This window comes from Phyllostomus hastatus, unplaced genomic scaffold, assembly GCF_019186645.2.
Source record: "Phyllostomus hastatus isolate PE091 unplaced genomic scaffold, TTU_PhHast_1.1 phas_contig_40, whole genome shotgun sequence".
NCBI lineage: Eukaryota > Metazoa > Chordata > Mammalia > Chiroptera > Phyllostomidae > Phyllostomus > Phyllostomus hastatus.
Genome location: NW_025333872.1, coordinates 40,017,723 through 40,033,969, shown reverse-complemented (window position 1 = coordinate 40,033,969; position 16,247 = coordinate 40,017,723). Strand labels below are relative to the sequence as shown.

General features: G+C 32.9%; 1 protein-coding gene across 2 annotated transcripts in view; it reads right to left on the bottom strand.

Annotated features, from left to right (window-relative positions):
- Positions 1-16,247, bottom strand: part of ZNF292 (zinc finger protein 292) — a 96,442-nt gene that overhangs the window by 22,161 nt on the left and 58,034 nt on the right. For both annotated transcript variants that reach the window (XM_045842766.1, XM_045842767.1), the window contains 3 exons: positions 15,397-15,551; positions 15,129-15,207; positions 12,764-12,899 (listed from right to left, as the gene is read on the bottom strand). In XM_045842766.1, coding sequence (XP_045698722.1) covers positions 12,764-12,899; positions 15,129-15,207; positions 15,397-15,551 — 370 coding nt within the window. The remainder of the gene's footprint in view (positions 1-12,763; positions 12,900-15,128; positions 15,208-15,396; positions 15,552-16,247) is intronic.

Here is a 16,247-nt window from a genome sequence, read left to right as displayed (position 1 = left end):
AAAATAACCTAATAAACAAAAGGAGATAATGTAGCTACCCTTAAATTTTGCATTAAACATTCTTATTCTTGAGAGTACCATTTAGAATGAAGTGAATCACTTCATAAAAATAATTTCACATTAAATTCTAATAGTCAATGTTTTTAAAATCATATAAACTATCTCCCACCCCCAGCATTTATTCTTGAATACCAGGGATTAGGATCCCTAGAAATTTGCAGTGATACAACCTTACATCCTTATATAGACAATCACAAAAGAATGTTTGGGTACTCTAGAAAATGATATTAAACTAAAAGTGCTTTTCAATACTAATGATTAAAGTCTATTTTGATTTAATGAGTGTTTTAAAACAAATTAAAATACATAAAAAATAAATAAGAGTGGGGGGAAGCTGTTAAACATTCTGTGGATTTGTGCTGTTATTTTAAAATAAATCAATAAACCTCAACATTTGCTTGAGTACTACTTAGGCATAATCAATTTCTATTCAGTTCAAGTCTTTTAATTTCCTAGTGCTTGTCTGATCCACTAAAAATAGGAATTTAATTTTTTTCTCTTTGTGAAGAATTTAAATTTTAACAAGCACTAATTTAAACTTTTCCCTAAAGCTTTCTTTACCGGGATGAAAATCAAGTGAAAAATCTACTTCATGATAGCTAGCCTAAAACCTTTGGAAGGCTTTTAATAAAACTTAAAATAAAAACACTTTCAATATAAAATAATTTCAATATTTATGAACAGTCTAGAAGATATGTCTAATGTGTATAATCTGCATGCTAGAAGATGAAGAATGAGAGATGTTTTTCCCTCCTTTAAACATTCTTTGCTACCTACTAGTATCTATATAAAGACTGTATGATCAATGCTTCTCAGTATTAAAACCATGAGCACAAAAACAATTTAACACAGGATCCCAATTTCATACTTTTCTTAAAATCTAGACCTTTGTACTTACTACTCTCCATTCTTACATTAAATTAAACCAAAAGTATAAAGACTGGTAACAGATACAGTTTATAAATACATAGCTTTCTGGTGCCTCTGATTAAATGTCTTCTTGTACATATATATACAGGGCATTACTTTTCTTTCTTTAATACCATCACATGATTCTGTTAGGTCAATTATACTGCAAATATTTTTCACAATTCAGTTCACTATCAAAGCAAAATGGGCGAAGATTTTAAATGAAAACTTTAAGAAAATTAAAGTTATTCTAGCTATAAATAAGTCAAAGACTTGAAAATACAACTTCAGATTCCTAATACAATAATTCCCTCAAAAGGAAACTCTTGGTGTGGTGAACACACAATACAGTGTAGAGATGATGCATTGGAGAATTGTGCACTTGAACTCTGCACAATTTTGTTAACCAATACCGCCCCAATAAATTCAGTAAGAAGGAAAAAAAGGGAAACTCTAATACAAAATTGGGGATTATTTCAAATACTCCCACAAAAGCTTATAAACAAACTCTGAAGAGCATGCAAAGAAACTATTTACAGGTAGCAAGCATTTAACAAAACTGATGACAATCTTAATAGAACCTCAGTCCCTAAACTCTCAAATAGCAACATATAAGTTAGAATGACAAATTGTACAAAATAAACACTATGTTAACTTGATGTATAGAAAAATACATGTTAATATTATACATTTCAAAAGCATAGTTGCATGTGTATGATTTTAAACATGGGAAACCACTGCCATACTTAGGGCAAAACTGACTTCAAAGAAATATAAAATATTATAGCAGAAGGAATTTTATAGATCATTTTGTCTTGCTCCATCATTTGGCAGATGAGTAAACTGAGGCTCACAGAAGGCAAGTAACTTCCTAGGTTCATCAAGCCAGTTAGCGACAGAACCAGGACTACAATAATAGAATTTTCTGATTCAGTGGTGAAATGAGAAAAAAAAATTTCTTACTTGATTACTATGTCTACTGAATAGAATGACATTTTATAGCAACAAAGAGCTGTAAAGCAGCATTAGCTTTTAAAGGATAAAAATTAGGTATTCTGAAGCTCATGATTCAAATGCATCCAAGTAGCTTACACTCCAATACTCAACTGAGAACCTACTGAAAACTCACTCACTTCCCTCCCCCATCCCTTGTCCATTTCTCTTTCACTGCTTTCCTTTTTTACCCGATTTTTCCATATTTTTGTACTTCTTTCCTATCCAGAACATTTTTTTCCTTATAGAATTATATCACGTCAAAGACTATCTCTTTTAGAGCTTGCCAGACTTAAGAAAAAAGTTCTATGATTTTTATTCTTCAGTATCTAGTCACATCAAATTTTACTCCCTGCTTTACACTTCCCAATCCCATGCCAGAAAAATAAAAAAATCTTTAATTTTACTTGTGTGTAGCCTTTTAATCTATTTTCTATATATTTATGAAAATGAACAGGAAAGCAGAATTTGCTACATTCGAGCCTTTCAAGAGAGCTGACGGCATGAAATAACAATACAAATGATACAGCCAGTTCAATTAAGAAACAATTGCCTTCTTCCCATAAAATGATACTTACATAATAGTAAAAAAGAAAATAATAGTTCCTACGTTAAAGTAATTAAATGTATTACTGTGAGTTGAATTTTTATGAGATCATTACATAATATTAAACTGAACATGTACTATGTACCAAAACTTGGATTAGGCCCTGGATTGTCGCCAAATGGAGTCCATTTATTTCTATTATTTCCATGCCCAGATTCACACATAATTTCTTCTGCAGCATCTCTTACTAGCTGTTTAACAAGAACCTCAAACTCTGCATACCAAAATCTCTGTGCCACACTGATGTATTATCTTAGTTCCCTTTGTTGTGCTCAAGCCAGAAACGAGCTGGTCTTAAAAATACTCTTCTGCCTCCTTCTCACCCACACATCCAGTCCACCATCTAACTCTGCCACTTCTAACTCTTAAGGACCCAATCTCATTCACTTTTCTCCATCTCTACTTCTCCCATTTGCCCCCTCCTCTCAACCCAAATCATTAATCAGACCACTTTGTAGCTCTCTACTAGTGTTCTGCACCCTCTAGTACTCTATCATATCTCCACTGGGACCCAGGTTGTTTTACATCCAAATTGGGAAGGAAGAAGTTAAACCACTGATTGTAGGTGACATGATATTCTATGTAGACAACTCTAAAGATCACACACACACACAAAACAAAAATTATTAAACAAATTTAGCAAAGCTTCAGGAGGAACACAAAAAGCAAAACAAAAATAAGTTCCTTTTTTATACACTATCAATGAAAAATCAGAAAAGAAAATTAAGAAAAAATTCCATTTACAATAGCAACAGAAAGAATACTTAGGAATAAACCTAACCAAGAAGATCAAAGATTATACACCACATTCTATAAAATAATACCACAAGAAATTAAAGAAGACACAATATATGGAAAGATCCCAAGTTCATGGATTACAAGATGATGTTAAGATGTACAGTACCCAAAGCAATCTACAGAATCAAGATAATTCCTACCAAAATTACAATGGCATTTTTTTTTCAGAAATAGAAAAATTTATCCTAAAATTATAATGTCAAGAAACCTCAAACCAAAACAATTTTGAAAAAGAACAAAATTGGAGGTCTCGCATTTGACGTTAGAATAACCAAAATAGTGTGGTACTGGCATAAAGATAAGATATACAGACAACACAATAAAATAGAAAGCTCATAAATAAACCCTCACATATATGGTCAAACGATGTTGAACAAGAGTGCCAAGACCACTTAATGAGAAAAAAGGACAGTCTTTTCAACAAATAGTGCTGGAAAACTGGACATCTACATGCAAAAGAATAAAGCTACACTCGTATGTTAATGAAAAAGTAATTCGAAATTACTACAAAACCTAAATATGGGATCCAAAAAGTATAAAGCTCCTAGAAGAAAACAAAAGGGAAAAGCTTCACGACAGTGGACTTGGCAATGATTAGTTGTCACATCAAAGTACAGGCAACCGAAAGCAAAAACAAATGGGACTACATTATACTTAACTTTTGTGCATCTAAGTACAAAATCAACAGAGTGAAAGGGCAATGTACAGAATTGTAGAAAATATTTACAAATTATGTATCTGATAAGGGGTTAATATCTATAATATACAGGAACTCCTACAACTCAACAACAAAAAATCAAATCCCATTAAAAAGTGAGCAGCCCTCACTGGTGTGGCTCAGCAGACTGAATGCTGGCCTGTGAACCAAAGGGTTGCAAGTTCAATTCCCAGTTAGGGCACATGTCTGGGCTATGGGCCAGGTCTCCAGTTGGGGGCACAAGAAAGGCAACCACACATTGATGTTTCTCTCCCTCTCTTCCTCCCTTCCTTCCCTTCTCTCTCCAAATAAATAAAATCTTTAAAAAAGAAATGAGCAAAGGACTTGAATAGATATTTCTCCAAAGATGATATACAACCGAACAATAAATGTAAAAAGATTCACTATCACTAAGTATCAGAGAAATAAACATCAAAGCCACAATGAGGTAGGTATCACTCCTCAGCCATCAAAATGGCTACTGTCAAAAAAACAAGTGTTTGTGAGGATGTGGAGAAACTGGAACCTCTGGGCATTACTGATGGGACTGTAAAATGGTACAACCTCTATGGAAAGAGACTGAATGTTCCTCAAAAAATTAAAAATAGAACTACCAAATCGTTCAGCTATTCCACTTCTGGGTATGTATCCAAAATAACTGAAAGGAGGGTCTTGAAGAGATATTTGCATGCCTATGTTCATAGCAGCACTACTCACAATAGCCAAGATGTGGAAGCAATTGAAATGTCTATCAGCAAAAAGATGAATAAACAAAACGTGGCATATACACACACAATAGAATATTATTCACCCATAAAAAGAAAGAAATCCTGTCACAGCTACAACATGGATGACTTTTGAGGACATCTGGCTAAGTAAAATAAGCCAGTCACAAAAAAAGTAAATATGGTATGATTCTGTATAAAAATGATTAAATGGTATGCTTAATGCTATTTTTTTACCACAGTGAAAGAATGCATTAAGAAAATCAATTCAGCATTGTTAGTATAAGTAAAAAAAAATCCAAATTTGGAATTTAACAACAACACAACACTTCAAGCTCTAGATCAGTGGTTTTTAACCCCCAAATGTTGAATTATCTCAAACATCTAAAATGTACTAATGCCTGTAGCTCACATGCAGAGACTCTAATGTAACTGCCCCGAAGTAGGCTTCCAGCAGTAGTACAGGAATGTCTAAAAAGTCTCCAGGTGATTTATGCACAGTCAGAATTGACACAACTGCCCTAGGTAAGTGTATCTCACTGTCAAAATGACCAATTACAGATAAACTTAACCTTCACCTATCTCTCACCTTTTCCTGCAGGAACATGTTACATTTATAAGAAATAGGAGTTTCACTTAAAGATTCCAGAATTGTTTAAATCATGTTTATTGCTTTTTAATTAAGTCTGAAAAGTTTATGTGTATGACTGATTATCATAAACTTCATGATCATAATTGACTTCTGACACGACTGATATAAAGTAATTTTTAAAGATTAAATATTTCATGCCTTAGATCTAACTAGTTAGTATGAGACACTAAAATTTTTGTGTCACAATGTTATACTGATATACTTAAGTATACTGATATACTTATCTATATAAAATTATAAAATACCCTCATTAAAACAAAAAAAAAATAGATTATTTTTAGAATGTTTCAAGAAGCCAATGAGTGTGTATTTTAAAATAATTTTTAGTAAAAATTAAAATTTGGGGGTCACTGTATTTATATTAATTTTATAATAGAATATAATTAATGTTAATAAAACACAAAATAAACACAAAATATGTTATCAGTCTGAAATGAGACAGTGAACATTTTTATAAGCTTACTGCAGTTAAGTTCTATCGGCTTAATTCCTCAAGGATCTCAGGGTTCTACACAAAGTAAAAGGCAACCTAATCTAGTAGCAATTTTTTTTAGCCCTGGCTGCTGTGGCTCAATGGCCTGAATGCCAGCCTGTGAACCAAAAGGTCACTGGTGCGACTCCCAATAAGGGCACATGCCTGGGTTGCAGGCCAGGTCCCCAGTAGGGGGCACACAAGAGGCAACCACACATTGGTATTTCTTTCCCTCTCTTTCACCACCCATTCTCCTCTCTCTAAAAATAAATAAATAAAATCTTAAAAAAATTTTAGTAGCAATTAAAAAAAGAAAACTAAAATAGACAATTTACTTATTTTTTGTAACAAGACGAGGATGGTTAAGCACAAGGAAAAGAGAAACAAGGCAAAATAAAGTTTTTAAAAAAGACAATGGAGAAGGTAGGAAAACTGTATTTCTAAGAGTAGTTAATATGTAGTCCGTAAGATGTTCTTTTAGTGATTTTGTGTAAGAAATGTCCTAACACAAAAAACACTGTCAATAGATTTACCATAAGGCCAGGGCTCAAAGTCATCCCTTTTGAAATTCTCTATAGGCAGGTAAAGATAAACACCCCCCGCCCCCATATACATACCAAAAGAACTGGATTTACTATCTGAAAGTAAATGCAGCTGTGCATACAAAATCAAATCTGGTCTTGCCCTATTTACCTGGAAAGTATAACATCATTTGCTTCGTGCTCCTATTTCTTTCCTCTTTAAGATATTATTATATCTTATTCATGACAGTAAACCAGGCAGCAATTTTTCCATGTTCACTTTAAAGTGCCAAGTTTATTACCGAAATAAAGATATTTTCTCACAAAACTCTGAAGGATTTATAAGCATTATGAAAAGCTTAAGCTTTAGAAATGTCTTTGAAAGCCAAGCTTTGAAAACCAAGGGGAAGGAAAAGGAAGGAAGGGAGGATGGAAGGAAGGGAGGATGTATGGATGGATGGATGGAAGGAAGGAAGGAAGGAAGGAAGGAAGGAAGGAAGGAAGGAAGGAAGGAAGGAAGGGGGTAGAGGGAGGAAAAAAGAAGAAGAAATGAAAAAGAAGACTACAGTGCTTTTACATTCAAGAAAGGACTGGCAAGTGATAAAAATACAATTTATGCAATTGCAAATTATCCCAATATATTATAGAAGGAGAAAGGAGGCCCTGGCCAGGTAGCTTAGTTGGTTAAAACTTCTTCTGGTACATCAAGGTGGTGGGTTCAATCCCTGGTCAGGGCACATACAAGAATCAACCAATGAATGCATAAATAAGTGGAACTACAAATCAAGGTGTCTCTTTCTCTTGCTTTAAAATCAATCAATAAAAAAAAAAAAAGAAGTAGAAAGAAAATGGTCACAGAAATTCAGTGTGACTGTGATAGGGAGCTTTCTCAGAATTTAGATTTTCAAATGTTGACATGTAGAAAAGAAGGTAAAGCAGGTTCAAGTCCAATGATATACCATGAGTATGCTAATATTATTAAAGCTAAGACCCAAGATGAACCCTAGCTCACCAAAAATGTTGAGAACAATCAAATTGGTGAATAATTTCTTGAGGAAAAATAAAAGGCCTGCTTCTTGAGTCTAATTATGTCTTATTTATGACAGAGAAAAGAAAAATTTCTCTACTCTCAGAGTGGTTTTGATAAGCTTTATACTGAAAGGGGCAGAACAATGGAGCAAATAAAAACAAATGAGAAAGTATAATTTTCAAAACGGGGCTGAAGATACATTTGCAAAACTGAAGAGAACAGATATAATCCTAAAGAGTCTCAAAATTAATTATATTAAAAATGAAGTTTGTGATTGTTCAGAAAGTGTGACTGTGAAGAGCCAAGGCAGAGTAACTAAAAATAAATTACATTATACTTTTCACAAAAGTTATCTCAATGTATCACAGACCCAAATGTGAAATGCAAAGCAACACAACTTTTAAGAGAAAAATCCACATGACCTTAACTTTAGTAATAAATTTTTAAATAAAATTCAAAAACATAATCCATAAAAATATTGGTAAGCTGGACTTCATTCAAATTGGAAACTTCTGCTCTGTTAAAGAAGAAAAAGGACAAACCACAAAGTAAAAGAACATATTTGCAAAGCTCATATCTGATAAAGTACTTGTAGCCAAAACATAGAAAGAACTGATAAAACTCAACAATAAAAAAATAAACAACTCAATTTAAAAAATAGGCAACAAAACTAAACATAGTGTGTATCTTAAACTTTTATCTAAACATTTTGTGTATATCTACAAAAGATATACAGATGGCAAATATGGACATGCAAAGATGTTCAGTATCATTTGTCATTACAGAAATGCAAATTAAAACAACGTGCTATCACTACACACCTATCTGGTTGGCTAAAATTCTAAAAACAGACAATACTAATTGCCAGTAAGGGTCTAGAGAAATAAGAACTCTCATTCATTGCTGATGAGAATGCACAATGAATGGTACAGACACTTTTGAAGAGATTTTGGCAGTTTCTTCCAAAACAAGACAGTCTTACCATATAACCTAGTAATATACTTTCCTAGGTATTCACCCAACTGATATGAAAACTTGTTCATATAAAAATTTACATGCAACTGTTTACAGATACTTTGTTCATAAACATCAAAAACTGGTAGTAAACAAGATGACCTTTATTAGGTAAACTGATAAACTGTGGTATATTCATACAACGGAATATTGTTCAGCAATAAAAAGGAATGAGCTATTAAGCCAAAGACATAGATGAATGTTAAATGCACACTGCTAAGTGAAATAACTAGACTGAAAAGGCTATAATTATGACAATCTCGAAAAGGGAAAAGATGGCAAACAGGTCAGGAGCTGTCAAGTGCTCACTAAGGAGAGGGTTGAGTAGGTGCAGCAGTTTTTTTAAGAGCAGTGAACTATTCTATATGACCTTAATGGTGGATATATGATACATGTTTGTCAAAATCCACGGAACTCTACAGCACAGAGGGAATCTTAAGGTATGGAAATTTTTAAAAGTTTACTTAGGAGGTTTGGGAAACCCAGGATGGAATGCAAAATATGGTAAAAAGAATCTAACTATATCACAGATGTTATGAAAGAACTTCATTAAAAGAGGTGGGGACATTAAGTGTTTATAGTTTAGTTAGAACTTTAGATAAGTAGAGTCTGTAAGAATAATGGCAAGAGGAAGCATACATAGCCTTGTACTCTAATTGATAAATATGTTTTCCACAGGGGTACAGATTTTCAATTCTGAAATCATTATGCTTGTATACTAGGACTGGTTAAGTATATGGATGGTCAATGGTAGGAAAACCCAACATGAAAAGACTACATACTGTATGATTCCAATTATATGACATTTTGTTGAAGTGAAGGTAATAGATAAGCAAAGAGGAGGATGCTAGAACAATCAATGTGGTATGGATTAGAGGTAGAGACATCATACAGTTGGTTACATATAGAAATGTTTATAGGTATGTGCATACGCACAGATTAGTATACCAACATATTCTGTTGCCTTATCCATGGAGAGGTCCTAGAAGCAATGTCATTCTAGTATCAATGAGCACACCCAGTTACCAGGTCTTGGTTTCTACTACTATTCTCATTAAAAGGAACCAGGGCTTCTTGAAGAATTAGCTAATTTTAGGAGGGGAGCAGGAAATAAGCAAGATAAGCAACCTGTAGTGCCAAAAAGCAAGAAAGTATGCAAACAAAAAATGTAACTCACAATGACAAGGTTACATCAAAGGGTCACAGAAGTTAACTCAGAGTTCCCAATGTTCAAAGCTGGAACAATTTGAGCAACAAAATAAAGTAGTATTGGATTATGATCAAAGTATAAAATAAGTATCCAATGAGGCTACAATGGTATAAATGACTAAATAACTACATGAGGAAGAAAAGACCAATCTCCTGTGTAAAATTCCAAATTCCCCACACAGATAACTGCTCCCTCAGTAAGGTAGGTTAATTCTCCACTTGCATGGGTAGCATATAGTAACCTTCTTCCAAAGAGGAGAGCATAGAAAAGGGGGAAAGATAACTGTACAGTGGAGAAACCTGACAAACACACTACCTCAGCCAAGAGATCAAGGATAACATAACAGTCAAAAGTAATGTGGACAGCATGCACCCTTGATCGATGTAGTGACAATGGCACTTTACCTGTGATCTTCCTCCCCCAAACCCACAAGCCCAGCTGTAATCACGAGAGCAACATCATACAAATCCCAATTGAGGGACGTGCTACAAAATACCTGACCAGAATTCCTCAAAACTGTCAAGGTCATCAAAAACAAGGAAAATCTGAAAAACTCTCACAGCCAAGAGGAGCCTAAGGAGACATGATGACTAAATGTAATGTGGAATCCTGGATGGGATCCTGGAACAGAAAAGCGACATTAGGTAAAAACTAAGAAAACTGAATAAAGTATGGACTTTAATAACACAGTATCAATACTGGTTTATTATTGTGACAAATGTATCAAAATAATCCAAGATGATAGTAGGAAAATTGGTTGAGAACACTTAATGATTTTTCTATAAATCTAAAATAAAAAGTTCATTAAAAAATAACAACTTAGGTCAGACTAACCTCAATATTAAATAGTCTAACTTAACAGAACTCTAGCCAAATATTATAGTTTTTCATCAAATCTTTATAGACAAAAAGGAGAACTATGGGCCAGACATAAGAAAAAATGGGTGTGTTTGATGAAGCGATAATAACCAAAAAGTGTTGATTAAAGGACTGAAGGCAAGAAGAAAGATTTCTGTAAGTATCCCAAGTGCTAGGTTTCTGGACATGAGCTTTTCATAATTATTATCAAGGACCTGGATCCTAACAGAATGTATACAAACAAGTCAAACCTTGAAAAACAAAATGAAGATTTAAAAGGATTTTGACAAGTTACAGAGATAGAATAAACCTTATTAAAGAGTAAAATTAAATAGAAAAGTAATACCAAAAGACAAAGTACAAAAATATAAATAATTTAGTAATAGCATTTAAAAATATTTCTTGTGTGTGGTTTTAATGACTTCATTGAGTTGTGAGAAATATATGGCTAACCAAAAAGGCAATGTCATCTTAAGTCATACTAACTTAAGTATACATTTTTAGATGAAGGGGGGAGAGTATCAATGTCGTCAAAACTGGCCAACTCATGTTTAGGGTACGCAGTATGTTCTGAGAATTACACATTAAAGAGAACTATCACCAACAAAATGTACTAAAAAATTAGGTATCATGATTGTAGACTCAAAAGCCATACCAGAGGGCATTTAGTCTACAGAAGAAAAGATGACTAAGCATTCACATGATGGCAATCTTTAAATATCTTGATTGATATGGTACGAAAGACAGATTTATACTGTTTAGTATGGTTTTAGGGGTAACTCTAGATCCAAAAGATGTAAGCTCTAAGAATGTAGTTTTCACAATAAATAGTTTCTAATAGAAGGCTAAGAATGCACTGAACTATACAGTTACTATTCTCTAGAAGTGTTCAAGCAAAGGCCCATTATCTACCAGTGGTGTTTTAGAAGGGAGTTACAATTGAGTAAAAAATGAACATTCAGTGCCTTTCCAATCTCGAGATTATGACTAAAGAAAGGCACAGCAGTATATGAGCCTAAAAAGTTCCTATGGTATCAAAAGCCATCCATCTGCATTACACTGGTTTAGTTTTTAGAAGTCACCTTAATTTTAGGAGGCTAACCTCTTAAAGAGAAACCAGTATTTGAAAATAACTAAGGGGTTATTAACTCATTGGGGTTCTTTTACTCTCTATTTCTCTAAGATCTTGAAAACATTAGCTAATTCATGGACATCCACAAAGGAAGGGGGCACTAAAAATAAACTTTTTGTGTGGAAATTAAGAAAACAGGTAACACTGCTAAGAACAATCAGGAAGGCATGCAAAAATGGTAAGAAGGGGAAGTCAGGTAGGAACAACCAGCTTGAAGAGAAATTTGGAGATCAGCTGGGAAGCCTTTTAGTAAATATCAAAGTATCAGAAGAATTCATAAGCAACGGGCTTTATATTCCATTCTCAGAGACTTCGAAATTTGCTGTCACATTGTAAAATACTTAGAGTTTGCAGTCAATCAGCAGGAAAAACAGTAATAAACAACAGAGGCAACTTGTTTAAATCTCTAATTTAACCTTGGGAAAGGTTAGAATGAAAGACGAGCACTTTCCAAAATGATCTCAAGAAAAGGACCAAAGATGGCAACCATGCTTTTCATTATGGTATATAGTTTTTGAACGCTCAACTTTTATTAGTGTTTTAGCTATCTACTTCCAATAGGTTACCAGCCAGTATGAGTTTAACTGGGATCTTTATTGTCTGAACTCATACAAAAACAACAAAGAAGGATAAAATAAGACAGAGCAATAAGCTCCTTGAGAAAGAGTACTAATCTTAGAGACAGAAGACCTGAGAGTTCTAGCATTAATTTCTTATTCTATTTTGAAGAAAAGCATTTAACTACCCTATTTCTGCATCTCCATCTGTCAAGCAAGTTAATTATCAAATATAAGTCAGACTGCCACCTGTCAAGATGTTACAGAGAGAATTCTTCTATTAAAAAGATGGGGAAAAAATGTAGTTTCTCTGTAATGTTAAGATTGTAAAATCCTATAAATATATCTTTCCCCCCAAATACATAAAAATGAAGGGTCTCAACACCTCAGATAAAATTCAATCAAATGGTCCTTGTTTGGGATATCTTGAGATGAACCATATGAAAACAATTTTAAGTACTTATTTTTCTGGTCTAATGATTTTTTTTTTCTTTTCTCGCTCTCTCTCTCTCTCTCTAGAAAATTTACCTTTATCCTTATCCAAGGGTTCCTGGGAAAGAATAGTGCACAGTACCGGGTTTTTCCACACCCCAGTCTCTTGAGCTAGAGTAGCTAAAAAATGCAATTCACAGCTGCCATTCTCCATCAGCTTTTCATGAGCTACCTATAAATATTAAATAAACATCCAAAGAATTACAACAGATTTTTAAAAGCAAGCTTATCAGGCTTTAAATATAATACTAAACTTTTGAAAAATAATACTTTTATCTTAAAAATTTCATGTCATATTACAAAGTGCTAAATTCCTCTACTTCTGATTTTTAAAGTCAAATCTCAAGGATAAGCATTACATCAATTATAAATTTTAAATAAATACAGTATATTTTTATAAATAAGTCCATGTTATTTTCCCCCAAAATCTAAACCAAGAGCAAAGCTATTTCTCAAGGAAGCTATCAAAATATCTATAGCATAAAAAACCTTACTCATTTTACATCCTGTGTTAGTAAAAAAAAAAAAATTCCCAAAACCTTCTATTCTTAATAAATAACAGATCTACATCAAGGCCCATGTGAACACTTACACATATTCCAATAAGAGACTTATGGAAAGAAAACAATTAAATGCATGACTTTTCATTTACTCACTACATAGCCCTGGCAAAATTCTGTTACGGCTGACACAAACCTTGCTTATTGGTTTTTTTTCCAAATGTTCATGTAACTGGCTTATTCTTCAGGACACGAAGGACCCATAGTTTTTATTCAATTCAGAAAATGTTTACTGAGAATTTCTATGAGCAAAGTACCAGAGAAGTACTAGGGGAAGAGAACAAGTAGTCCCTGTGATTATGGGGCTTATCCTCTAGTGGGGTAAAGAAATGTTTAAACAGTTAACACAGAGGCAAAATGGAACAAATGCTGTCAAGCAGGTATAAAATAACCCCAAGGAAGTTACAAAATAAGAGCAGTGTCATGGAAACTCTTAAAACTCCATGCTATGTTTTTGTAAAACATCTATTCTTCAATACCATAAAAATTCCCACTGCAAAGATTTCAAGTGATTTAAGAAATTTTCTTTGAGCAACTGCAGAAAGCTACCATAGAGGAATTTAAAGAGTTATTTCCTTCTCATAAACTCATATAAAAGTATCAACTAGTACTACTATTTTAAAAAGGAAAGTTTAAAAGTTTATCTTATGCTGACCATAAATAAATAAATAAATAAGTAGCACGATGGAATTGGTACTATATTTCTATATAAACAACTTATTTAATTCTGTGGTCGGGTGTCTGAATTATTTACCTAAAAATAAACACACTGGGAAAAAACCCAAGACACAAGGTACTGATATGCTGAAGTAGAAATTGCATAAATCAAAAAGTTAGCTGCAATGTGACAACACTTTTTTTCAATAGTTTTTAAATACCCATTATGTGTAAGACATACTAGAATCCTATGGCATTAAGATATAAATCCTACTTTCAAGAATTTTACACTTGATATAGATTTTAATGTTTAATATTTAATAGGAAAATTGACTTCTCTAACTACAGTTTATTTCACATGTTTCTAAAATTTGAGACTAACTCTCTGTAATATATCTCCTGCAGAAAAACATAAGGCCAAGGATATTTTGAAAACTCTGGCTAGAGAAAAAGACAACTATACTTTTTAAAACTGGCTAGCAGGAACACTCTTTTTAACCAATTAATGAAAATTTTCTTGATTCCATAATAAAACCCAGCACAATCTAGTGCTTGAAACAAAATTTAATGTGCTTGAAAATGTTCCAAAACAACTAAATGCAAAATTGTATAGTATTTCATATAAATAGAATAAAATAATAAAAGAGACAAAACATGTGTTTTCAGCTTTAGGAAAAAAAGCATGTGCTTGGAATAAAGAACCTGAGTTCAAATAACTACTTGGTATGACTGTGTAAGTACAGGCAGATAAATATTTTAGAGTATGAGCCTCAGTTTCCTCACCTTTAAAATGGGAAAAATATAACTACCCCCACAAAGTTTTCATAAGAATTAAATGATATGTTAAATTCTCATAAAGCATATTGCAGATTTTCAGCATTAGCTAAATTGTTTCTATATACAAATGAGGACATTTTTCTATTATGTTCCCTTACTGCTCTGGCAAAATCTTCTAATTATATGGTCTTAAAGAACAGTGCACTATTCAACCAAACTAAATATATATTCATTTAGGAAAAATTTATTGGGTACCTACTATATGCAAGATACCAGTGCTAATAACAACAGTAATTAATGTTTCTGGCTACTTAGATGTTTTAAAGCTTAACCCAATAATTTATTAAGAATAAAGAAAACTGACCTAAAATATACCTATATTAAAACCAATAGGTAAATATTCTTACCTGCACCAGTGTCTGAAATTGTTCCCACTGTTTATTTGATAACTCAACAGGCAGGCACAATAAAAGCTCAACACAGCTTCTAAAAAACAAAAAGTTGGTAAAGATATAAATAATTATTAAAATTTGAAATAAAATAAATAAATCTAACATCATCAGTAGACTTCCTATAACTAACCTGTTTAAAATTGAACTATCATAAGAGCTGAGATATAAAGTTAAAACAAAAAAGCTAAATCTAATTTTTTATTTAACTCAAAAGTCTACTCACAATGCCAAGCGTTCCAGAACCAATGCTACATTTTCACATTCAGAGGTAAGATAAGGTCGGGCTTTAACATAACTTTGGATAGCCACTGTGTATACCTCCAATAAAGGTAAGGGATCTTCTGAAGTTTTCCATTTCTCTGCATATTCAAGGAGTGTCTGTTTTGGAATGAACAATAAAAAGTATTTAATGTAAATCCAAATATACATTGGACTAATCAACTGTTTTTCTTTCCTGCATGAGAAATTTTAAAAATAATATTTTTGTTTATTAAAACAAACAGTTTATACTGATTAAAACAGTCAAAGTTATAAAGCCATAGTCTTATTTCTAGCAGCTCTCCATAGGGAAGAAAATAGCGTTAATTCGTCCAACAATATAGCATTATTTTATGAAGGCTAGTTTTACATAGTATAAACACTATCTCCTCTCTACCCCAATCACAATGCTACATTTTACTCAAAATTTTTAAAATATAAGTTATTTTAAACAGAAGAATTTCAAAGAACATTTGTTTTCTACTTTTTATATAAGGAGCATAAAATTCAACACAAAATAAATGAATCACATATGGTAAGAAAAAACGTAATTTTTCAGTTAATAAAAATTTTTGGCGCATAACATATTACTGTCTTTTTTAAAAAGATTTTATTTTATTTTTAGAGAAAGAGAAAAGGAGGGAGAAAGAGAGGGAGAGAAACATCAATGTGTGGTTGCCTATCACATGCTGTCTAATGGGGACCTGGCCCACAACCCAGGCACATGCCCTGACTGGGAATCAAACTTGAGACCCTCTGGTTCGCAGGCCGGCACTGAATCCACTGAGCCACCCAGAGAGATCCATATTACTGTTG